The following is a 25,243-nucleotide window of genomic DNA, read 5'->3' on the forward strand; positions in this document are numbered from 1 at the left end:
CCAGTCCCATCACCGTGTGGGGGAATCACTGACCCCCGTCCCATCACCGTGTGGGGGAATCACACACACAGACCCCCGTCCCATCACCGTGTGGGGGAATCACAGACCCCCGCCCCATCACCGTGTGGGGGAATCACAGACACAGACCCCAGTCCCATCACCGTGTGGGGGAATCACAGACACAGACCCCCGTCCCATCATCGTGTGGGGGAATCACAGACCCCGTCCCATCACCGTGTGGGGGAATCACAGACACAGACCCCCGTCCCATCACCGTGTGTGGGAATCACAGACCCCCGTCCCATCACCGTGTGGGGGAATCACAGACACAGACCCCCGTCCCATCCCCGTGTGGGGGAATCACAGACCCCCGTCCCATCACCGTGTGGGGGAATCACAGACCCCCGTCCCCATCACCGTGTGGGGGAATCACAGACCCCCGTCCCGTCACTGTGTGGGGGAATCTCAGACCCCCGTCCCATCATCGTGTGGGGGAATCACAGACACAGACCCCTGTCCCATCGCCGTGTGGGGGAATCACAGACACAGACCCCCGCCCCATCACCGTGTGGGGGAATCACAGACACAGACCCCTGTCCCATCACCGTGTGGGGGAATCACAGACTCCCGTCCCATCACCATGTGGGGGAATCACAGACACAGACCCCCGTCCCATCATCGTGTGGGGGAATCACAGACACAGACCCCCGTCCCATCATCGTGTGGGGGAATCACAGACACAGACCCCTGTCCCATCACCGTGTGGGGGAATCACAGACACAGACCCCCGTCCCATCACCGTGTGGGGGAATCACACACACAGACCCCCGTCCCATCACCGTGTGGGGGAATCACAGACACAGACCCCCGTCCCATCACCGTGTGGGGGAATCACAGACACAGACCCCCGTCCCATCACCGTGTGGGGGAATCACAGACACAGACCCCCGTCCCATCACCGTGTGGGGGAATCACAGACACAGACCCCTGTCCCATCACCGTGTGGGGGAATCACAAACACAGACCCCTGTCCCATCACCGTGTGGGGGAATCACAGACTCCCGTCCCATCACCGTGTGGGGGAATCTCAGACCCCCGTCCCATCACCGTGTGGGGGAATCACTGACCCCCGTCCCATCACCGTGTGGGGGAATCACAGACACAGACCCCCGTCCCATCACCGTGTGGGGAATCACAGACTCCCGTCCCATCACCGTGTGGGGGAATCTCAGACCCCCGTCCCATCACCGTGTGGGGGAATCACTGACCCCCGTCCCATCACCGTGTGGGGGAATCATAGACACAGACCCCCGTCCCATCACCGTATGGGGGAATCACAGACACAGACCCCCGCCCCATCACCGTGTGGGGGAATCACAGACACAGACCCCCGTCCCATCACCGTGTGGCGGAATCTCAGACCCCCGTCCCGTCACCGTGAGGGGAAATTACACATATGGATGTTGTCCATGAAATGGTTGATGCAGCGAATATAGGGAATTGCTTGCTTAATAATCAGTTTGTGACTCTATTCCTTGAGTCCTCAGTTTCTCTCCAATTTCCAGTGTATGTGTCTCTCTTTTTCTTTTTCTCTCTCTCTCCCTCCCAGGATCCCCGAGGGTCTCGGATGATCCAATGGAACAACCTGAAGCCAGTGTGTTGTGGTGAGTCACGGGCGTCTCATCTCTGACATTCCCATAAAATTAAAACCTATAGGATATTAAAGATTGGCTCCATGTGAGCTTCCTCCCAGTCCTGACCACGGCACATCCTGATAAATTAAATCCCCCTGTTGATGCCAGGCTTCCTACCCTATTGAGAGCAGTGAATGAGACGGGCTAGACAGACCCTCTGTTCCTATCCAAGTACCAGGGCATTCGACCATGGATAGCATCACAATCCTACTCTTCCTAAACCCGCACAGGCCTATCTTCCAGCCAGGGTCACTGGATAATAACTGGGCACAGGAATCCCAGCAATTTCGCCCTCCCTGACAGACACTGACATGAGGTGACTGAGGAATGATCTGAACTTGGCACTTCTTTCTCAATTGGAACCCAGTCTTTTGTTTGCAATGCAGCCACAGGATGTGGATGTCACTCCCAAGGCAAACGTTTATTGTCGACCCCTAACTACCCTTGAGAATGCAACAGTGAGCTGCTACTTTCTTGAAAACGATGAACGGCCTGCTTGGCCATTTCAGAACTGGTACACGTTGCTGTGGGTCTGGAGTGACGTGCAGTGAGCCAGATGGGTTTTTGTAATAATCGGGTCGTCTCGCGTGGGCCATTATTAAGAATTTATTTTGTGAGTGTGCGAGCGTGTCTGGAGACTGGGTTGGGTTGAAACCTCAAGGACTTGGGGCCCGGTGTCAGCCTCCGTGTCAGCATTATATCATCGGCCTGTGCACAAAATGGGACAGTACAGCTTCAGCCTGAATTCCGGAAAGCGCTTGTCAAAATGGTGGTTTACCTGGAACAGAGAATCGTGCAAATAAACCGTCTCAGCGCCCCCCCCCCCCCCCCCCCCAAAAATAATCGCCGGTCTTTGCTTAATTTTAGGCGTTGTAAATATGAGTTTTCCGTTATCGGAGCAGCCAGTGCTCGGAGAGTGGATAATCTTCGTACAGTTGCAGGGTTACAGCTACAACAAAACCTTTGAAGTTCAGAGATATGGTGAGTATGTCAGATGTTTTGTTTAATTACTGACCCCCCCCCCAGCCTGGCACAGACCGTCATGGGCTGTCTCCTAGTGATTGTAGCCGTTGTGGACCACAACGGGTGTGTTTAATCGGTGTGCTGTGCGGGATTCCTACAGGATTGAATTCTGTGATAAGTTGGTGCTGTGATAGTTCAGCGAGGAGGTGATCCACAGAGCGGGGAGTTCCTGACTCAGTGGTTGCCGCTGACGGAGGTTGAAAGCTCCCAAGATAAACAGAACTTTAACATTTCTCTGTCAGCTCCTAGTTATTTTGGCAGGAGTATTGCCCAAGAGACACAGCCTGTTTTTAATTCATTGAAAGTGGGTTGCCAGGTAACCAAATGCTGTTAGTTAAATGCTATAAAGGAGGGGGAGATGAGCATTTGCTGATTGCCTGTATGCTCTCGAATCCCCCCCACCTCCCCAGGGACACTTAGTGGTGAAGGGGAAGGAGTTTGAACCCATTCTCTGGTGCCCAGCCAGGATGTGATTGAAAAAAAAACCATGGGGCGGGATTCTCCCGTACCCGGCGGGGTGGGAAGGTCCTCGGCACCTTCAGGGGCTAGGCTGGCACCAGAGTGGTTGGCGCCCTGCCGGCGGAAGTGGAAGGCCTTTGGCGCCGTGCCAGCTGGGGCCGAAGGGACTCCGCCGGCCGGCGTGGAGGAATAGAGTGCCCCCACGGCACAAGCCCGACCGCAATCGGTGGGGGAATCACAGACACAGACCCCCGTCCCATCACCGTGTGGGGAATCTCAGACCCCCGTCCCATCATCGTGTGGGGGAATCACAGACACAGACCCCCGTCCCATCACCGTGTGGGGGAATCACAGACCCCCGTCCTGTCACCGTGTGGGGGAATCACAGACCCCCGTCCCATCACCGTGTGGGGGAATCACAGACCCCCGTCCCGTCACCGTGTGGGGGAATCACAGACCCCCGTCCCGTCACCGTGTGGGGGAATCACAGACCCCCGTCCCATCACCGTGTGGGGGAATCACAGACCCCCGTCCCATCACCGTGAGTGGGAATCACAGACCCCCGTCCCATCACCGTGTGGGGGAATCACAGACACAGACCCCCGTCCCATCATCGTGTGGGGGAATCACAGACCCCTGTCCCGTCACCGTGTGGGGGAATCTCAGACCCCCGTCCCATCATCGTGTGGGGGAATCACAGACACAGAGCCCCCCCCCCCGGGGCCACCTGATTGCTCCCCGAGGACCCCGTAGCCGCCCGTGCCGCCAGGTCCCTCCGGTAAGGGACCAACTCCAATTTACACCGGCGGGACCTGCATAGAACGAGCGGGACTTCGGCCCATCACGGGCCAGAGAATCGCCCGGGGGGGGGGGGGGGGGGGGGGAGCCCGCCGACCGGCACGGCACGATTCCCGCCCCGCCAAATCCGCGCTGGAGAATTCGGCAGCCGGCGGGGGCGGGATTTGCGCCACCCCCCGGCGATTCTCCGATCGGGGGGGGGCGGAGAATCCCGCCCCATTGATCCGAGCTGTCATATTCCAAAAAGCCTTATTCCCAAGTCTTGGGCATAGGCGTATTCCCAGGGGAGGGGGATCCACTTCTTTATACAATCCCATTTGGCAACTAATCCCCCCCCCCCCCCCCCCCCCCCCCCCTTCCCTAATTTGACACCCCTCGCAATGTCCCATGACCCTTCACAGCATTGACACAGAGCTACTTCAGGAAATGTTTGCACCGGTATCCATAAGCTTGATCAAAGACATCAGCATGGAGGTGTGTCTCAAAGTGAGGAAGTTCGGGAAGGGAATTCCAGAACTTTGGACCCTGAGGAGCTGAAGGCTTGACGACCGATGATGGAGATTAAAATCGGGGATGAGCGAGAGGCCAGGATTGGAGGAGGGCAGAGATCTCCGAGGAATGAAGGGATGGTTGGGGGGGGGGGGGGGGGGGGGTGCGTGCGGTGAATGTGTTGGAGCAATTTGAAAATAAGGAAGAGAATTTTAAAGTGAAGAGCTAACGTGTGCCAGAGTGGTACTTAACAGGATTTGGTGTGAGTTAGGACTTGAGCAGGAGAATTTTCGGTGACACGTGGCTTCACATCGAGGTGAGATAGCAGAGCAGCCAGGAGTGCATTGGAATAATCAAGTCTCGACGTAACAAAGGAAGAATGAGGGCTTCAGCAGCCGATGCGCTAAAACAGGGGCAGGGCTGGGTGATGTTATGGAGGTCAAAGTAGGAGAGCTGAGTAATGGTGCAACTCTGTGATTGGAAGCTCTTTGCTGAGTGATATGTAGCACCAAGCTTGTAAACAGGCTGATTCAGCCTCACAGTTGGCAGGGAGCCAGTAGCTGGGGAACGGAGATTCTCGTGGGGATTGGGGACGATCTCTTCAGTCTTCCCAGTGCTAAATTGGAGGAAATACCTTCTCACCCAGTACTGTATATTTAAAACAGATTCAAGGTGATTGACCAAAGAACCGGAGGTGACGTGAGGAAAGTGTGGTGGAAGCAGATTCGATAACAGCTTTCAAAAGGGTATTGGATAAATACGCGAAAATGGAAACATTTGCCAGGCTGTGGGGAAATTTGGAATAAGCTGGTGCCGGAATGATGGGCTGAGGGACTTTCTTCTCTGTGAATGGCTGTGATTTCTGGTGAATTATAATCTGGTGTAGACTGTGGGCAAGACTGGGTGCCAACTCTGTAAAAAAACGTTTACACTGAAGCTGAGTATTGACCGGACTGTAACGACCCATCTTTATTTCCGATGTAGTTTTACCGAAGTTTGAATTGGTCATTGACCCGCCCAGGTATATCCAGGACCTGAACAGGTGTGAGGAAGGAACTGTCCGTGCCAGGTAAGATACGCAACTTGCGAAGGTCATCAGCCTGAAACACGGGGCTGGATTCTGCGCCCTGGGAGAGATGGAAACGGAGGCAGCTGGGCGTTTTTAAAAAGGCCTGCTTCGCCAGCTCCATCCCACCCCTTTGGGCCATTTTCTCAGAGGCAGGATGGAAGGGCAGCAGCGTTACCTGTCCACAAACAATGGGCGGCCAATTGTTGGAGGCTCACTGAGATTTGCCAGGGGGTGGGGAGGTCAGTTTAGCTGTCTGGAGGCAGCCTTATGGCGCCAGACCTAGGGGGCCAGCAATCCAGGCAGGTATAGAGACCCTCCCAGGCTATCCTACATGGTGGTGGTGGACTGGCCTTGATGCGAAGTTCGTGAAGAAGACCCACCCAGCGCAACACGGACACTAAGATCACTAAATGCTGACACCTCCCGAGTAACCAGAGATCAAATGAAAGGGAGTCTCGATAATTCTCTCTGCGATCAAGAGTAATCAATAAAAAATCTGGTTCTTCTGTGCCCCTCGAGCCTTGTTGGATGGTGCGTATTAATAATAATAATCGCTTATTGTCGCTTATCAGTGGTAGGTTGAAGGTTCCAGCATTAAAGGAATGTAAATTTGAAATAAAACCATCAATGCGAAAGTCCTGTCGCTCGATGGGGTGGGCTAAGAGGGTGGCAAACTCTCTCCCCCCACTTCATGCTCGTAACTGGTCGCCAATTCTTTTCTGAAATTGATTGTGAATATTTCATTAATGTTGGAGAGGCAGAAAAGTTCAGGCCCAGGAGGAGGTTTTCCACCAGAGCTGCTGGTATCAACTAATCATCTCTCTCCCTCTGCGTAATTCCTGCCTCTACCAGGTACACGTTTGGGAAACCGGTGTTGGGGAGATTGACAGTGAACATGACGGTGAATGGAGTGGGCTACTATCGACATGAGCTGGGACATCCTGTGGTGAAGACCATGGAGGTACAGAACTTCTGGCTTTCTGAGTAAAATGCAGCTACTGATAACTGTTACAGAATGAATCGTGTTTCATTTCAGGATGTCCCCATTACGCACTCCCAGGACAGGTACAGCACGGGGTTAGATACAGAGTAAAGCTCCCTCTACACTGTCCCCATCAAACACTCCCAGGACAGGTACAGCACGGGGTTAGATACAGAGTAAAGCTCCCTCTACACTGTCCCCATCAAACACTCCCAGGACAGGTACAGCACGGGGTTAGATACAGAGTAAAGCTCCCTCTACACTGTCCCCATCAAACACTCCCAGGACAGGTACAGCACGGGGTTAGATACAGAGTAAAGCTCCCTCTACACTGTCCCCATCAAACACTCCCAGGACAGGTACAGCACAGGGTTAGATACAGAGTAAAGCTCCCTCTACACTGTCCCCATTACGCACTCCCAGGACAGGTACAGCACGGGGTTAGATACAGAGTAAAGCTCCCTCTACACTGTCCCATCAAACACTCCCAGGCCAGGTACAACACGGGGTTAGATACAGAGTAAAGCTCCCTCTACACTGTCCCCATCAAACACTCCCAGGACAGGTACAGCACGGGGTTAGATATAGAGTAAAGTTCTTGTCTACACCTTCCAATCTATGCCCCATAACACCCAACGCATCCGGAAGCAGCATGCCCTTCCTGCAGCAGGTGAAGTCTGGGTCATGCTGACTTGAAGGTTGTTTGCTGCAAATGGATTGTGATGTTCCTGTCCTGGGTTAATCTGACATTAGTTCAAGCAGTGACACCCTGAAAAGTGAAGCTGTAGCACAAAGTGGAACTGATGTCAGTTTGTACGAGTTTAGAAACTCCCTTGGATCTGACCTAGAATGATTGGTAACAGAATCTTAATGGAGTCATAGATGTTTACAGCATGGAAACAGGTCCATCAGTCCAGGTGGTCCATGCCGCCCAGTTTCTATCACTAAGCTAGTCCCACGTGCCCGCATTTGGCCCATATCCCTCGATACCCATCCTGCCCATGTAATTGTCTAACTGCTTTTTAAAGGACAAAATTGTACCCACCTCTACCACTGCCTCTGGCAGCCCATTCCAGATGCTCACCACCCTCTGTGTGAAGAAATATCCCCTCTGGTCTCTTTTATATCTCTCTCCTCTCACCTTAAACCAATCCCTCTAGTTCTAGACTCCCCTACCTTTGGGGAAAGTGGCGGCAGCACGGTGGCGCAGAGGGTTAGCCCTGACGCCTCAAGGTGCCGAGGTCCCAGGTTCGATCCTGGCTCTGGGTCACTGTCCGTGGGGAGTTTGCACATTCTCCCTGTGTTTGCATGGGTTTCGCCCCCCACAACCCAAAGATGTGTAGGGTAGGTGGATTGGACACGCTAAATTGCCCCTTAATTAGAAAAAATGAATTGGGTACTCTAAATTTATTTTTAAAAAGTCTTTGGGAAGAAAAGATATTGGCTATCTACCTTATCAATGCTCATTCCTTATCTACCTTACCTTATAGACATAGACTATACAGTGCAGAAGGAGCCATTCGGCCCATCGAGTCTGCACCGACCCACTTAAGGTCTCACGTCCACCCTATCCCCGTAACCCAATAACCCCTCCTAACCTTTTTGGTCACTAAGGGCAATTTATCATGGCCAATCCACCTAAGCTGCACGTCTTTGGGCTGTGGGAGGAAACCGGAGCACCCGGAGGAAACCCATGCAGACACAGGGTGAACGTGCAGACTCCGTGGGGGAGGGACCCAGCGGGGAATCAAACCTGGGACCCTGGCTCTGTGAAGCCACAGTGCGATCCACTTGTGCTACTGTGCTGCCCATTTATAGCAAAGGATATAGATATAGAATTATTTAGCCATCGTTCCTGTACTGGCTCTGTGTAGAAGTGATCCAATTAGTCCCACTCCGCCTGCTCTTTACCAATAACCCTGCAGTTTTTCATGTTGACTCCAATTCCCCTTTGAAAGGGAACAACAGAATTCGGAGCAGGTTTTTTTAACAAACACCGAATTATGATCTGAAATGCACTGCCTCCTTTAACATGAAAAACTTCTGTTGTTTTTTTTTGCTGAATTCTTTAAATCTGACTCCTCTGGTTATCGAACCATCTGCCAGCAGAAACAGTCTCTCCTGATTTATCCGATAATCTTTATTGTCACAAGTAGGCTTACATTAACACTGCAATTAAGTTACTGTGAAAAGCCCCTAGTCGCCACACTCCGCCGCCTGTTCGGGTACACAGAGGGGGAATTTGGAACGTCCAATTCACCTAACAAGCACATCTTTTGGGACTTGTGGGAGGAAACTGGAGCACCCGGAGGAAACACACGCTGATACAGGGAGAACGTGCAGACTCGACACAGACAGTGACCCAACTGAGCTATACAAAGCCATCAGAAACTTGGATAAATATTCTAAATCACCTCTTAGCCAACAATCCCAGTTTCTCCACATAACTGAAGTCCCTCACCCCTGGCACCATTTTGATAAATCTCCTCTGCACCCGCTCCAAAGTCTTGTACAACGTTCGTAAAGTGTGGTGCCCACACACTACTACTGAAGACTAACCAGCCGTGGATAAAAGTTTAGTATAATGTTTCTGTACCCATTGCCTCTATTAATAAAGCCAGACTTCCCAATATTGCTTTTTTTAATGGGCGTTCCCAACTTGGAGATCATTCCTTAAAGATATATATTTTTAAAGAAAATATTTCATTAAGGCATTTATAATTTTAACCATCAGGTTTCAATAAGAACAAAACAATGCAACCAACACCCCCAGTAACAAATCCCAGCCAACATGGATTAAACAAACAGGCCCTCCTTTTAAATATATTTATATATATATATATACCCCAGGTCTCTCTGTCCCTTTTCACACTGTACCATTTAGTTTATGTTGTTTCTCCTTATTATTCTTCCAAACAGAATGCCTGACTTCTGAACTCTTGACTTCCGCAGATTGACGGGTCAGCCACATTTCCCATTTGTGCGAAGGAGATGATGCCCGTTGATGTTCCCGATCATTTCCGTGGTTCAGTAAACATCTGGGCCTTGGTGACGAGTGTCGACGGCAGTAAACAGATCACCTTCGACGACTCGACCCCGGTTCACAAGCAGCTCATCGACATCAAGTATTCCCAGGACACCCGCAAGCAGTTCAAACCAGGACTTCCCTACAAAGCCAAGGTCAGACCACCAGGAGGTTGGGGTCAAATCCAAGTGCACAATTTCCATAGAACACAAACAAATGACATCCAATTTGACTTTCTCCTCTTGGCCTTCTCGACCTTTCTGCAGCCTTTGACCTGGTTGATCACACCACCCTGCTCCAAAGCATTATCCAGCTGGGTTTGACTTCACTTCCCTGGTTCTGTTCTCATCTATCTGATCAGAGCAGTGGCTACTACCTCTGGTGACCCCAAGGATCTATCCTTGGACCCCATCTATTTCTCATCTACATCCTGCCTCTCAATGAGATCATGTTAGTTTTCACATGTGCACTGAGGACACCTAGCTCTACCACATCACCACCTCTCTCGCTGCCTGTCTGACATTCAGTACTGGGTGAGCAGAAATTTCTTCGAATTAAATAGGAGAAGACTGGCTCCATTGGGTGGAATCTTGTGGAGGGGATGTGGACATCGCTGGGCCAGCATTTGTTACCCGTCCTTAATTGCCCTTGAACAAATGGCTTGGTCATTTCCAAGGCAGCTAAGTGTTAACTGCATTGCTGTGGGTCTGGAGTCACATGTAGACCAGGTAAGCACAGCAGATTTGACTCCCTGAAGGACATTAGTGAACCTGATGGGTTTTAAAAACAATCGACTTTGGTTTCATGGTCCTCCATGATTCCACATTTCTTTATGCCACGGTGGGATTTGAACCCAGGTCCCCCGAGCATTATCCTGGGCCTCTGGATTATTAGTCCAGTGACAATACCACCTCCCCCTGCCCATGTGAGTCCCGCGTCGCCTCCTTTTGGGAGGTGCCGTCGCACCGTGTGCTGTCCCCCGCCCCTCTCTGATGCTGGGCCTCTTGATCGGGCAATGAGTGCCTTTGAATGGGGGACTCCTCCCCTTGGAGCCCACAGCAAGCTGGATTGCGTGCCCCTGTCTGCTGCAGGATTAATAACAGTGGGGGTGGAATGAGACCCTTAGTTGGGCATTAATTGCTCACTGAAGGGCCTCAATTGATGATGCGGCGGGAACCCTATCCACGGGTCTTTCTCCACAGACTTAATCATGGTGGAGGTGGGGGACCCCACCATCCTCCTGACACCCTCCCACCTGGTTAAGTGCCCCCACCCCATCCCGCGCCTCCAGTGAGGGCATTAAATTCCACCCCATTGTCTTCTGAGACCATCACAAACTCTGCTTCTCAGCCCCTGACTCCATCCGCCTCCCGAGCAACTATCTGAGGTTGAAGCAGGCTGTTTGCAACATGATATATCTGTCCTCGAGGTGAGCTGCTGATGACGCACCACCTATTTCCACCTCTGTTAAATTGCCTGAACCTGCCTTGCTGCAAACCTCATCTCTGATCCTTACCTCTCGGCTTCACGACTCTGATGCAAAGCTCACCTCCCACATTCTGCCAATCTGACATATTTCAAAACTCTGCTGCCTGCATTCGAACTTGCGTCAAGTTCTGTGCAGGCGTTTTCGGTGTGCTGGCTGACTCGCACTGACTTCCCAGTCTGAAACATTACAAATAATCCCCTGTGTGCCCCCCCCCCTACCCACGTCCCTGCTACAACCTGGAGTCCTGTTCATTGATGGGATCTAGTCTTGGAGCCTGAAGTCTGGATAAACTGAGCAGCACTTTTTGGCTGAGGAGGAGGTTACCCTGGGGCCAGGACACTGATGACACCAGAAGCCTTGTTGGATTCCAGATCCTGACTGAATGTAATGCCACTGACAGCTGCTTATTACTGGCGCATGCAGCCACTCAGTGTACAGCACAGAGGCAGAGTTGGGATCTTGGAGTCATTGCTCATTACTGCAGACATGAGGGTTGTCTGACTGGTTTCATTCAGATTGAAGCAAAATTGGGAACAAAACTTCAGAGTAAAATGAAAAGATTTAACCCATTAACTAACTCTGGGGAAAAATGATCTTGATTGATCACAGGCTTCATGTGTTGTCGGGCTGCTTGTTAACCCTGAAGTTACAATTAAATCTAACATGACTGGAGGTTCTTTAACCCCTTGTATCCTGTGGGGTACGATTGCATGCAAATAGCCTTTCTTTAGTCCTCACTCCCTCAATGGCTTGACACAACCAGCTATTTGACTGAATGGGGCATCACAGCCGAACCCACTGCTTTCTTTCACTGACGCCCCCGCATGTGGAGAACAACACCCGAAAGTGAACTGGAACCCGGCAATATTTCCTCTCTCTGAATCATCAATAACATGGCTGGAATCAACCACTACAATGGAGAAAATCCATCACTGTTTCTACCACACTCCTCTTTGCTAGATCAAGTTAATCCCACTGCCCCACTCTGTCTCCCCCATAGCCTGATATCAATCCCAAACTACTCGCACTGGCCTGCTCCCTCCCCATAGCCCTTTCTCAATCTCAAACTAATCCAACTGCCTGGCTCCCTCCCCATAGCCCTTTCTCAATCCCAGACTAATCCAACTGCCCAACCCCATCCCCGTAGCCCTGTATCAATCCCAGACTAATCCAACTGCCCAACTCCCTCCCCATAGCCCTGTATCAATCCCAGACTAATCCAACTGCCCAACTCCATCACCATAGCCCTGTATCAATCCCAGACTAATCCAACTCCCTCCCCATAGCCCTTTCTCAATTTCAAACTAATCCAACTGCCCGGCTCCATCCCCGTAGCCCTGTATCAATCCCAGACTAATCCAACTGCCCAACTCCATCCCCATAGCCCTGTATCAATCCCAGACTAATCCAACTGCCCAACTCCCTCCCCATAGCCCTGTATCAATCCCAGACTAATCCAACTGCCCAACTCCCTCCCCATAGCCCTGTATCAATCCCAGACTAATCCAACTGCCCAACTCCCTCCCCATAGCCCTGTATCAATCCCAGACTAATCCAACTGCCCAACTCCATCCCCATAGCCCTGTATCAATCCCAGACTAATCCAACTGCCCAACTCCATCCCCATAGCCCTGTATCAATCCCAGACTAATCCAACTGCCCAACTCCATCCCCATAGCCCTGTATCAATCCCAGACTAATCCAACTGCCCAACTCCATCCCCATAGCCCTGTATCAATCCCAGACTAATCCAACTGCCCAACTCCCTCCCCATAGCCCTGTATCAATCCCAGACTAATCCAACTGCCCAACTCCATCACCATAGCCCTGTATCAATCCCAGACTAATCCAACTGCCCAACTCCATCCCCATAGCCCTGTATCAATCCCAGACTAATCCAACTGCCCAACTCCATCCCCATAGCCCTGTATCAATCCCAGACTAATCCAACTGCCCAACTCCATCCCCGTAGCCCTGTATCAATCCCAGACTAATCCAACTGCCCAACTCCCTCCCCATAGCCCTGTATCAATCCCAGACTAATCCAACTGCCCCTCCCCATAGCCCTGTATCAATCCCAGACTAATCCAGCTGCCCGGCTCCATCCCCGTAGCCCTGTATCAATCCCAGACTAATCCAACTCCATCCCCATAGCCCTGTATCAATCCCAGACTAATCCAGCTGCCCAACTCCCTCCCCATAGCCCAGTATCAATCCCAGACTAATCCAACTGCCGGCTCCATCCCCATAGCCCAGTATCAATCCCAGACTAATCCAACTGCCCGGCTCCATCCCCATAGCCCTGTATCAATCCCAGACTAATCCAACTGCCCAACTCCATCCCCATAGCCCTGTATCAATCCCAGACTAATCCAACTCCATCCCCATAGCCCTGTATCAATCCCAGACTAATCCAACTGCCCAACTCCATCCCCATAGCCCTGTATCAATCCCAGACTAATCCAACTCCATCCCCATAGCCCTGTATCAACCCCAGACTAATCCAACTGCCCAACTCCATCCTCGTAGCCCTGTATCAACCCCAGACTAATCCAACTGCCCAACTCCATCCCCGTAGCCCTGTATCAATCCCAGACTAATCCAACTGCCCAACTCCATCCCCATAGCCCTGTATCAATCCCAGACTAAACCAACTGCCCAACTCCCTCCCCATAGCCCTGTATCAATCCCAGACTAATCCAGCTGCCCAACTCCATCCCCATAGCCCTGTATCAATCCCAGACTAATCCAACTGCCCAACTCCCTCCCCATAGCCCTGTATCAATCCCAGACTAATCCAACTCCATCCCCATAGCCCTGTATCAATCCCAGACTAATCCAACTGCCCAACTCCATCCCCATAGCCCTGTATCAATCCCAGACTAATCCAACTGCCCAACTCCATCCCCGTAGCCCAGTATCAATCCCAGACTAATCCAACTCCATCTCCATAGCCCTGTATCAATCCCAGACTAATCCAATTGCCCAACTCCATCCCCATAGCCCAGTATCAATCCCAGACTAATCCAACTGCCCAACTCCATCCCCATAGCCCAGTATCAATCCCAGACTAATCCAACTCCATCCCCATAGCCCTGTATCAATCCCAGACTAATCCAACTGCCCAACCCCATCCCCATAGCCCTGTATCAATCTCAAACTAATCCAACTGCCCAACTCCATCCCCATAGCCCTGTAATAACACCAGACTAAACCCACTGTCCCACTCTCTCCCATAGCTCTGTGTCAATCCCAAATTAGTCCTACTGTCCCGCTCTCTCCCATAGCCCTGTATCAATCCCAAACTAATCCCACTGCCCCACTCTCTCCCCATAGCCCTGTATCAATCCCAAACTAATCCCACTGCCCCACTCTCTCCCCATAGCCCTGTATCAATCCCAGACTAATCCAACTCCATCCCCATAGCCCTGTATCAATCCCAGACTAATCCAACTGCCCAACTCCATCCCCATAGCCCTGTATCAATCCCAGACTAATCCAACTCCATCCCCATAGCCCTGTATCAACCCCAGACTAATCCAACTGCCCAACTCCATCCTCGTAGCCCTGTATCAATCCCAGACTAATCCAACTGCCCAACTCCATCCCCGTAGCCCTGTATCAATCCCAGACTAATCCAACTGCCCAACTCCATCCCCATAGCCCTGTATCAATCCCAGACTAAACCAACTGCCCAACTCCCTCCCCATAGCCCTGTATCAATCCCAGACTAATCCAGCTGCCCAACTCCATCCCCATAGCCCTGTATCAATCCCAGACTAATCCAACTGCCCAACTCCCTCCCCATAGCCCTGTATCAATCCCAGACTAATCCAACTCCATCCCCATAGCCCTGTATCAATCCCAGACTAATCCAACTGCCCAACTCCATCCCCATAGCCCTGTATCAATCCCAGACTAATCCAACTGCCCAACTCCATCCCCGTAGCCCAGTATCAATCCCAGACTAATCCAACTCCATCCCCATAGCCCTGTATCAATCCCAGACTAATCCAATTGCCCAACTCCATCCCCATAGCCCAGTATCAATCCCAGACTAATCCAACTCCATCCCCATAGCCCTGTATCAATCCCAGACTAATCCAACTGCCCATCCCCATAGCCCTGTATCAATCTCAAACTAATCCAACTGCCCAACTCCATCCCCATAGCCCTGTAATAACACCAGACTAAACTCACCATCCCACTCTCTCCCATAGCTCTGTGTCAATCCCAAATTAGTCCTACTGTCCCGCTCTCTCCCATAGCCCTGTATCAATCCCAAACTAATCCCACTGCCCCACTCTCTCCCCATAGTCCTGTATCAATCCCAAACTAATCCCACTGCCCCACTCTCTCCCCCATAGCCCTGTATCAATCCCAATCTAATCCCACTGCGCCACTCTCTCCCCATAGCCCTGTATCAAACCCCAAACTAATCCCACTGCCCCAACTCTCCCTATAGTCCTGTGTCAATCCCAAATAATCCCACTGCCCCAACTCTCCCCATAGCCCTGTATCAATCCCAAACTAATCCCACTGCCCTGTTCTCTCCCCATAGCCCTGTGTCAATCCCAAACTAATCCCACTGTCCCAACTCTCCCCACAGCCCTGTGTCAATCCCAAAATAATCCCACTGCCCCAACTCTCCCCACAGCCCTGTGTCAATCCCAAAATAATCCCACTGCCCCAACTCTCCCCATAGACCTGTGTCAATCCCAAAATAATCCCACTGCCCCATTCTCTCCCCGTAGCCCTGAATCAGTCCCAAACTAATCCCACTGCCCCAACTCTCCCCATAGCCCTGTATCAATCCCAAACTAATCCCACTGTCCCAACTCTCCCCATAGCCCTGTGTCAATCCCAAACTAATCCCACTGTCCCGCTATCCCCATAGCCCTGTGTCAATCCCAAACTAATCCCACTGCCCCAACTCTCCCCATAGACCTGTGTCAATCCCAAACTAATCCCACTGTCCCGCTATCCCCATAGCCCTGAATCAGTCCCAAACTAATCCTACTGCCCCAATCCCTCGCCCCATAGCCCTGAATCAACGCAGGTGAAATGCCTCTGAATGTTTCACTCCATTAAAGACAGTGAGAATGGACAGTGAGGGCAGCGACAGTGAGAATCTCTCCTGTGCCTCCTGCTGCCCTTGACTGACGCTTTGCCTTGCCGTGATGCTTGTGCTGTTTTCCCAGGTGGAGGTGATGTATCCGGATGGAAGTCCTGCAAACGGTATCACCGTGCGCATCAAAGCCGAGCTGACTCCGAAGGACAACGTGTACACGAGCGAGCTGGTGTCTGAGAACAGCAGGGTGGAGTTTGAGATCCCGTCCATTCCGACTGCTGCCCAGTATGTCTGGCTGGAGGTGAGGAGAGCTGCTGTGTGTGTCCGAGAGGCAGGATGAGACCGAAGAGAGCGTGTGGCTGAGTGCAATTATTCACTCGCGTACAAACATACAGTAACGTGACTGTGCACACATGCATACACGTGCACATGTGTTTGCGCACAGGCGCACATACCCATGCACACTGAAGCACAGAGGGGATTAGTGATGTTTGTGTAACGTGCACTTGCTGACCATAATATCTCTCCAAGGGATTGACCCTGTGTACACTATAACTAGAAGCCAGTGTTCAGAACCAAGGGTGGCACAGCAGCACAGTGGTTAGCACTGTTGCTTCACAGCACCAGGGACCCGGGTTCGATTCTCGGCTTAGGTCACTGTCTGTGCTGCGTCTGCACGTTTTTCCCCGTGTCTGTTTGGGTTTCCTCCGGGTACTCCGGTTTCCCCCCACATGTCCCGAAAGACGTGCTGTTAGGTGAATTGGACATTCTGAATTCTCCCTCAGTGCACCCGAACAGGCGCCGGAATGTGGCAAATAGGGAATTTTCGCAGTAACTTCATTGCAGTGTTAATGTAAGCCTACTTGTGACACTAAGAAAGATTATTATTATTATTAAGGACCTTTCCCCATCGCATGGTCTGGTTTTGGGGGCTGTCGCTGAGGAATGGAATCATTTATCCCTCCCTACCTGCTGTGCACTGAGCAAAATGTGGCAATCATGAATAAGGTGGACATGGGCCATTCCAAGGGACGTGAGAGTTGAGGGGGGTGCAGACAGGAAAGCGGAGCTGAGCCCCAGTCAGAGCAGCCATGGTCTGATTGAATGGCGGGGTAGGCTCGAAGGGCTGAATGGCCTACTTCTGCTCCTCACCCTTTGTGTTCCTGGCTGACCCATGGGACATCACCAGGAAGGCAGCTCACCACCACCTTCTCAAGGGAAACTTGGGGATGGGCAGTAAGTGTTTCCCTCGCCAGTGACTACCCTGTCCCAGAAACAAATATAAAAAATAATGACGGACGTGTGGTGAATGGAAACCTTTAGCTCCTGACCAACGCCTCCCCTATCAGCCAATCCTGGTGTCACGGATGGTGGGCAGGGGTCTGGGAATTGTTTTGAAAATTGTGCCGGAAATGATTCACTGTAAACCGCCTCCTTTTATTGAGATACACCTAATCCCCAGGCTAATATTCTTCTTGTTCCTCAGACGAAGGTGACAGCTATCAATGGGACGCCAGCTGGTGACCAGTATCTCCCCAGTTATCTCTCCATCAGCAGCTGGTACTCACCGAGCAAATGCCACATTCAGCTTCAGGGGCCGGATCGAGCCTTTCGGGTGAGGAATTAATGATTGCAGTGAATCGGGAGATTCCGTTCCGGATAACGGGAAACTCAGCACAACGCAGAGTTCCTGAAAATATCATTTTGTCGCTTCAACTAATCAGCGGTGGGCACCGCCAAATTCAGGTTAAACCTGTAAGCGATAAGCTCCATCTAATTCTGTTCATGGAATCTTGCATCAGAGAAGGAGACCAATTTCCAGCCTTTCGGCCTGAGAAAGATTCCCCCCCCCCCCCCCCCCAAACCTCTGAAGGTTTCCCCATTTCATGTACTTATCCAACTCCTCTTTGAAAATTCCGATTGGATCTGCTTCCACTGCCTTGTCAGCCAGCACCTCCCAGATCACAACTCCGTGTGGATAAAAATGATAATTCTCCCCCTCTGCCTCTTTTGCCAGTGGCCTCTGGTTCCCAATTTACTGCCACTGCCAACAGTTTTCCTCTTATTTACTCTATCAAAACCCCTTGTGATTTTGAACACCTCGTGGGCAGCACGGTAGCATTGTGGTTAGCACAATTGCTTCACAGCTCCAGGGTCCCAGGTTCGATTCCCGGCTCGGGTCACTGTCTGTGCGGAGTCTGCACATCCTCCCTGTGTGTGCGTGGGTTTCCTCCGGGTGCTCCGGTTTCCTCCCACAGTCCAAAGATGTGCAGGTTAGGTGGATTGTCCATGATAAATTGCCCTTAGTGTCCAAAATTGCCCTTAGTGTTGGGTGGGGTTACTGGGTTATGGGGATAGGGTGGAGGTGTTGACATCGGGTAGGGTGCTCTTTCCAAGAGCCGGTGCAGACTCGATGGGCCGAGTGGCCTCCTTCTGCACTGTAAATTCTATGATAATCTATGATAATCTATGAAATGTCCCTCCTCACCTTCTATGTTCCAACAAAGAACAAAGAAAAGTACAGCACATGAACAGGCCCTTCGGCCCTCCAAGCCCGTGCCGACCATGCTGCACGTCTAAACTAAAATCTTCTACACTTCCAGGGTCCGTATCCCTCTATTCCCATCCTATTCAGGTATTTGTCAAGATGCCCCTTAAACATCACTATCATCCCTGCTTCCACCACCTCCTCCGGCAGTGAGTTCCAGGCACCCACTACCCTCTGTGTACAATCGCAGCTTCTCCAGTCTCTCCACATTAGCTGAAGCCCTGGGTTGCATTCTAGTAAATCTCCTCCGCACCCTCTCCAAAGGCTCGGACATCCTTCCTAATGTGCAGCACCTGGAATCAAACAGTCTTCCAGCTGGGGCCTGACCAGTGATTTATGAAGGTCAAGCACAACGTCCTCGCTTTTGTAATCTTTAACACTATTAATAAGCCCAAGGGTCCAATATTCTTATTCAGCAGCCGTCTCAACTTGTCCACCTTCCCAGATTCGGACAATTTCAATATGCCTGCCCATTTCAAGAATCCAAAGTCTGTCATTCTCTTTGTTGTGTTTTGTCTCATCCACAATCTTTGAAATTATATCAAGTCCAATTTGTTAACATGTGTCAGTCCCTCAGTACAGCCGTTCTAGGGCAGCACGGTGGCCTAGTGGTTAGCACAACCGCCTCACGGCGCTGAGGTCCCAGGTTCGATCCCGGCTCTGGGTCACTGTCCGTGTGGAGTTTGCACATTCTCCCCGTGTCTGCGTGGGTTTCGCCCCCACAACCCAAAAATTTGCAGAGTAGGTGGATTGGCCATGCTAAATTGCCCCTTAATAGAAAAAATAATTGGGTAATCTAAAATTTTTTTAAAAAGTACAGCCGTTCTGACCTGAGTTCACCTGGAGGTCATAAACTTGTCTGTAGCCAGACTGTAATGTGGAGTGGGGTCCCTGGCTCTCCTGAGTCGTGAGCTCAGTATGCTGAGGTCACGCGTGACCTTTAACTGCAGCTTGACTGGCCAGCCCAGACTGGGGCCAGAAACCTCCCCCTTTCTGCCCCTGTGTTAACAATGCCAGTCTGGGTAGGACTCTTGCAATGACCAACTCGGCAGCTTCCTCCTCCTTGCCTTAAAATAAAACTGGACGAAACTCATGTCGGACTCTGTTGGTTGCAGGTCGGGGAGGAAGCCCAGATTCCCCTGAAATCCACCTGCTCCTGTGACTTCACGTTACACTACGAGCTGGCTTCACGGGGGAACATTGTGAAGACGGGGAGGCAGCCAGCAAGTGTAACTCGGCAAAGGAGCAAGAGAGCCACAGTCACCTTCGACAAGGAGAAGCAGCCTGCACAGAACTGTGAGTGAAATGGAGGAAGGACTGGGGGGGGGGGATGGGATGGGGGGGGGGGATGGGGATGGGATGGGGGGGGGGGGGGGGGATGGGATGGGGGGGGGGGTGGGGGGGGGGGATGGGATGGGGGGGGGGGGATGGGATGGGGGGGATGGGATGGGGGGGGGATGGGATGGGGGGGAGGGATGGGGGGGGGGAAGAAACAGTGGGACAAAGATAGAGGGGGATAGAGATCTGAGTCGCTTGTACCTGTCTGGGTTTATTGATCCCTGGATGAGCGCAGGATGCTATAATGTACTGTACACCTCAGGTTGGAGGGTGACACCTTGTATTTTCTTTTCTCTTCATATACTAAATGATCTGTTTGAGCTGCTCGCAGAAAAATACTTTTCACTGTACCTCGGTACACGTGACCATAAACAAATCCAATCCAATCCCTGTGTTATGTAGCCTTGTGCTATGAACCTGATCAAAAACAACCAGCCCATCACGGGCAACCTCGGTGAGCTTAATCCACCTCTAGCTTCCTCAGGTAGGAGTATGGTTAGTTCCCATTGACGTAGCTTGGGAAGATAGTGATGTAGGACAATGGCCAAAATCTCTTCCTAATATTGTCTTGTTATGCTCTTGACGTAGCATAAGCTGCTTCCTTGATGTGCACTCTGACAAAGGAAGGTTCAGATGTGGAGATAACTTCAACACGTTTATTGAACTATTTACAATTCTCCTATTCGGATTCGCCTCTACTGTTAATCCTTCTATAGCTACTCAGACTGACGAACCAGTCTGCTCCAATCCACGTAGTGGGTGTGATGTTCAATCAACCCTGTGTCTGTACTCACTGAGTGTCTCCACTGGAAAGAGGAAGATCATGTGTGCTGTGTCCTTTATATATGGCTTGGTGTAATGCCCCCCTGTGGTAGTGTCACCTCTGTGTGTATCGTGAATGCCCATTGGTCGTGTCCTATCTAATTGACCTATTGGTTGAGTGTCTGTGTGTCATGTCTCTGGTGCTCCCTCTAGTGTCTAGCTAGTCTACATGTATTTACATTAACCCCTTGTGTATTTACAGTGATACATATCACCACAAATATAGCAGAGGGTCATGTGGGCAAAGAGAAGTTTGATTTATTTGCTAGAGGTGGTCAAAATTGAGAAGAAACTATAATCAGAGGGACACAGATTGAAGGTAATAGGTTAACGAGAAAACCAAAAGAGGGAATCGAGGCAAATCTTTTCCATGCAACGGGTTGTGACATGGAAAGCATTGCCTGAAAGGCAGAGGCAGCAGATTGAATAGGAACTTACAAAAGAGAATTGGGGAAGTGCTTAAAAAGTATTTATAGGACTTTGGGGAAAGAGCAGGGTGAGTGGGGCTAATTGAATAGCTCTTTCAGATAACCAGCACGGCTGCTGCGGGCTGAATGGCCTGGTGAATACTTCTGTGATATTTGAAGAACATTCGGCAAGTTGGGAATTGATCGAATGGAACTGAACCTGCTGCTTTCTCCTCAGATCAGTCCAAGTCTTCAGCCAGTGAGGTGGACGTGTGCAGCACTTCCTTAGGTTTCACAGTCACGTACGACATGATCCCCCTCTCCCGGCTGCTTGTGTTCTATGTGCGGGAGAATGGTGAAGGAATCACGGACAGTATACAAATCCCAGTCCAACCGTCCTATGAGAATAAGGTGGGTGCCCAACAACTTGCATTCATTAAGCACTTTTATTAGTAAAATGGCCCAAGGTGCTTCACAGGAGGAATCGTCAAAGAACGTTGACGCTGGGCCACATAAAGGGACCAAAAAGCTTGGTCAAAAGGTCTATTTTAAGGAGATTGCTGGAGGAGGAGAGAGAGATGGAGAGGCTTAAGGAGGGTAATCCGGAGCGTAGCGCCCAGGCAGCTGAAGGCACTGCCGCCAATAGTCCTTCAGAGTGATTTAAAATCTGGGATGCTCAAGAAACCGAAATGAGAGGAGTGCAGACATCACGGGAGGTTGTGGGGCTGGAGGAGATTTCGCAGATGGTGCAGGGGTGAGACCGTGAAAAGGAAAGCAAGGATGCACGGTGGGTTAGCACTGCTGCCTCACAGCGCCAGAGAGCCGGGTTCCGTTCTGGCCTCGGGTGACCGCCTGTGTGGAGTTCCCCCTGCTTGGGTTTCCTCCCTCAACCCAAGGATGTGCAGGTTAGGTGGATTGATCATGATAAATGCATGGGGTTACGGGAATAAGGCAGATGGAGTGGGCCTAGTTGGAGTGCTGTTTCGAGGGGGTTGGTGCAGAGACTCTATGGGCCGAATGGCCTCCTTCTGCTCTGTACGGGATTCTAACAACTTGCCGGACTAAGAGCCTGTGTGGATCAGCAAACAGAAGGTGGCGGGTGAGCAGGACCAGGAGCGAGTTGGGATACAAGCAGCTTAAACTGGGAAGGAAAGAAAACCAATTGGTCCGAGAGATCACAGCAGTGCGAAAGATCCACAATTCACCTTCTTTGATCAAATGTCCAGGTATCGATTTCACTTTCTGCCAACAAGACGATGCCTGGTGACCTCATCAGTGTTGCAGTGAAGGGCGAGGCCAGATCCTGTGTTTGTGTTGCGAGTGTGGACAAGAGTGTGTACCTGTTGAAACCAGGCTTTCAGCTCAGCACTGAGAAGGTAATCAAACCCCACAATTCTTTGCCAGCAAGTAGAAACTGCGCTCTCTGGATAATAGAAACAGGACGAAATGAAATGAAAATCGCTTATTGTCACGAGTAGGCTTCAAATGAAGTCACTGTGAAAAGCCCCTAGTCGCCACATTCCGGCACCTGTTCGGGGAGGCTGGTACGGGAATTGAACCGTACTGCTGGCCTGCCTTGGTCTGCTTTCAAAGCCAGCGATTTAGCACTGTGCTAAACCAAGCCATTCAGCCCCTCGAGCTTGTTCCCCCACTCCATTAGATCATAGCTAATCTAAACCTGAGCTCCATCTACCCGCCGTGGTTCCGTAACCTTCCGTACCCGAAAACAATCACAGTTCTCACATTTCCAGATGCTCCCCAACCTCAGCGGCCTTTTGCCAGGAGAGATTTTTTGATTTCCGCTCTCCTGTGTGGAACATCTTGAAATCGCCCCTGGATAGCTCGGCTCTTTCTTTTCAGTTCTCCCTCAAGGGCAAAAAGCTTCTCTCGACCCTATCAAATCTTTTAATCATCTTCAACCCCCCTTGATCAGATTGTTCCTTAAACGTCTAACCTCCAGCCTATTCTGTGTGACTTGTCCTCCTGATTTAAACCCTTTCAGCCCTCGTATCACTCTGGTGAATCTGGGCTGTAGCCATCTCAAGGTGAATTTCTCCTTCCTGAGGTGCAAAGCCAGAACTGAACAGCCTGACTCCAGGTGGGGTCTGACTAGAACTTTAATCCGTATGTTTGCCGCGTGTGATCCTCATCTGGGAAAATCTCCAGACCCTTGCTGGAATGAGGGACCCGTTGATTACAGTCACGACACCAGCACTGCCAGCAATAGCCCCTACCCTTGTATGAAACTGTGATATCTACATATTTGACCATGGGGGGCATCACAGTAGATCCATTGCTGTCCTGATCTGCATTTTCCAGGTGGACCCATTGATTTAGTCTTCAGGAGCAGGAATGCTGGCTGATTTTAATCCACTTGTTCAAACATGGACCCTAGCTCAGACCAGCAGACTCTGGACTTTGTGTTCAACTCCCTGATACTCCCTGGGTCAGTCTCTGATCCACCCAAATGTATGCGTGTGCGTGCGCTTATGGGTGGCTTGTCTCAACAGCAACAGTATAGCTCCAATCCAACGACGTGAGCCTATGTCATACGAAAACGAGCAAGGGAATTTTGTGACTCACAGACAGGGAGATGCTGGGAATATCTAGGGATAGAGATGCCTGGATCTGTACCGTACAGAGTGTCACCCCTCCCGTACTGCCCTGTGACTGGCAGTGCCCACTGTTTACGGAACAGGCCATCCGAGGGCTCCCCACCTTTAACCCAATCTGATCAATCTCCAGGTTTTCCAGGAGTTGGCCAATTACGATGTCTCGGATGCTTTTGGAATTCCGAAGGATGACGGTCACTTCTGGTGGCCAGGACTATCGTCACGACGTCGGCGGAAGAGAAGATCATCCGTGTTCCCCTGGCACTGGGATATCACCAAAGATGCTCACTTCGCCTTCAGCGTAAGCACAAACTCCCACTTCTCTGGTTCTCCATTTAACTGGCTTTTTATTTCCAATTTCATGTTCCGCACACACCGGAGTACGGGTCCCACGCACACTGACTGTGAGGCTCGCCAGTGCTGTGCTGGCGCATGATCCTAGGGGCCACATGACGGCGACGTAAAACGCTCCGGCGTTTACGACACGTCAACACTTCGCCCCAGGATCGGAGAATCCTGCCCACTGACTCTCACTGGGATGCAGGTCCCACACACACTGACTCTCACTGGGGTACGGGTTCCACACACACTGACTCTCACTGGGGTATGGGTTCCACACACACTGACTCTCACTGGGGTATGGGTTCCACACACACTGACTCTCACTGGGGTATGGGTTCCACACACACTGACTCTCACTGGGGTACGGGTCCCACACACACTGACTCTCACTGGGGTACGGGTCCCACACACACTGACTCTCACTGGGTAAGGGCCCCACACACACTGACTCTCACTGGGGTAAGGGCCCCACACACACTGACTCTCACTGGGATACAGGTCCCACACACACTGACTCTCGCTGGGGTACAGGTCCCACACACACTGACTCTCACTGGGGTACGGGTCCCACACACACTGACTCTCGCTGGGGTACGGGTTCCACACACACACTGACTCTCACTGGGGTACAGGATCCATACACACTGACTCTCACTGGGTACGGGTCCCACACACACTGACTCTCACTGGGGTACGGGTCCCACACACACTGACTCTCACTGGGATAAGGGTTCCACACACACTGACTCTCACTGGGATAAGGGTTCCACACACACCGACTCTCACTGGGGTGCGGGTCCCACACACACTGACTCTCACTGGGGTACGGGTCCCACACACACTGACTCTCACTGGGGTACGGGTCCCACACACACTGACTCTCACTGGGATAAGGGTTCCACACACACCGACTCTCAGTGGGGTACGGGTCCCACACACACTGACTCTCACTGGGATAAGGGTTCCACACACACTGACTCTCACTGGGATAAGGGTTCCACACACACCGACTCTCACTGGGGTACGGGTCCCACACACACTGACTCTCACTGGGGTACGGGTCCCACACACACTG

At 51.5% G+C, this 25,243-nt stretch overlaps 1 protein-coding gene across 1 annotated transcript in view; it reads left to right on the forward strand.

Moving 5' to 3' along the window:
- cpamd8 (C3 and PZP like alpha-2-macroglobulin domain containing 8) overlaps window positions 1–25,243 on the forward strand; it is a 160,339-nt gene that overhangs the window by 10,180 nt on the left and 124,916 nt on the right. Inside the window, exons 5-15 of the mRNA XM_038777043.1 lie at window positions 1,566–1,664; window positions 2,562–2,675; window positions 5,448–5,532; window positions 6,385–6,493; window positions 9,467–9,694; window positions 16,230–16,400; window positions 17,586–17,714; window positions 19,763–19,943; window positions 21,453–21,625; window positions 22,441–22,590; window positions 23,960–24,127. Coding sequence (XP_038632971.1) covers window positions 1,566–1,664; window positions 2,562–2,675; window positions 5,448–5,532; window positions 6,385–6,493; window positions 9,467–9,694; window positions 16,230–16,400; window positions 17,586–17,714; window positions 19,763–19,943; window positions 21,453–21,625; window positions 22,441–22,590; window positions 23,960–24,127 — 1,607 coding nt within the window. The remainder of the gene's footprint in view (window positions 1–1,565; window positions 1,665–2,561; window positions 2,676–5,447; window positions 5,533–6,384; window positions 6,494–9,466; window positions 9,695–16,229; window positions 16,401–17,585; window positions 17,715–19,762; window positions 19,944–21,452; window positions 21,626–22,440; window positions 22,591–23,959; window positions 24,128–25,243) is intronic.

The sequence above is a fragment of the Scyliorhinus canicula genome, chromosome 18 (genome assembly GCF_902713615.1).
Source record: "Scyliorhinus canicula chromosome 18, sScyCan1.1, whole genome shotgun sequence".
Lineage (NCBI taxonomy): Eukaryota > Metazoa > Chordata > Chondrichthyes > Carcharhiniformes > Scyliorhinidae > Scyliorhinus > Scyliorhinus canicula.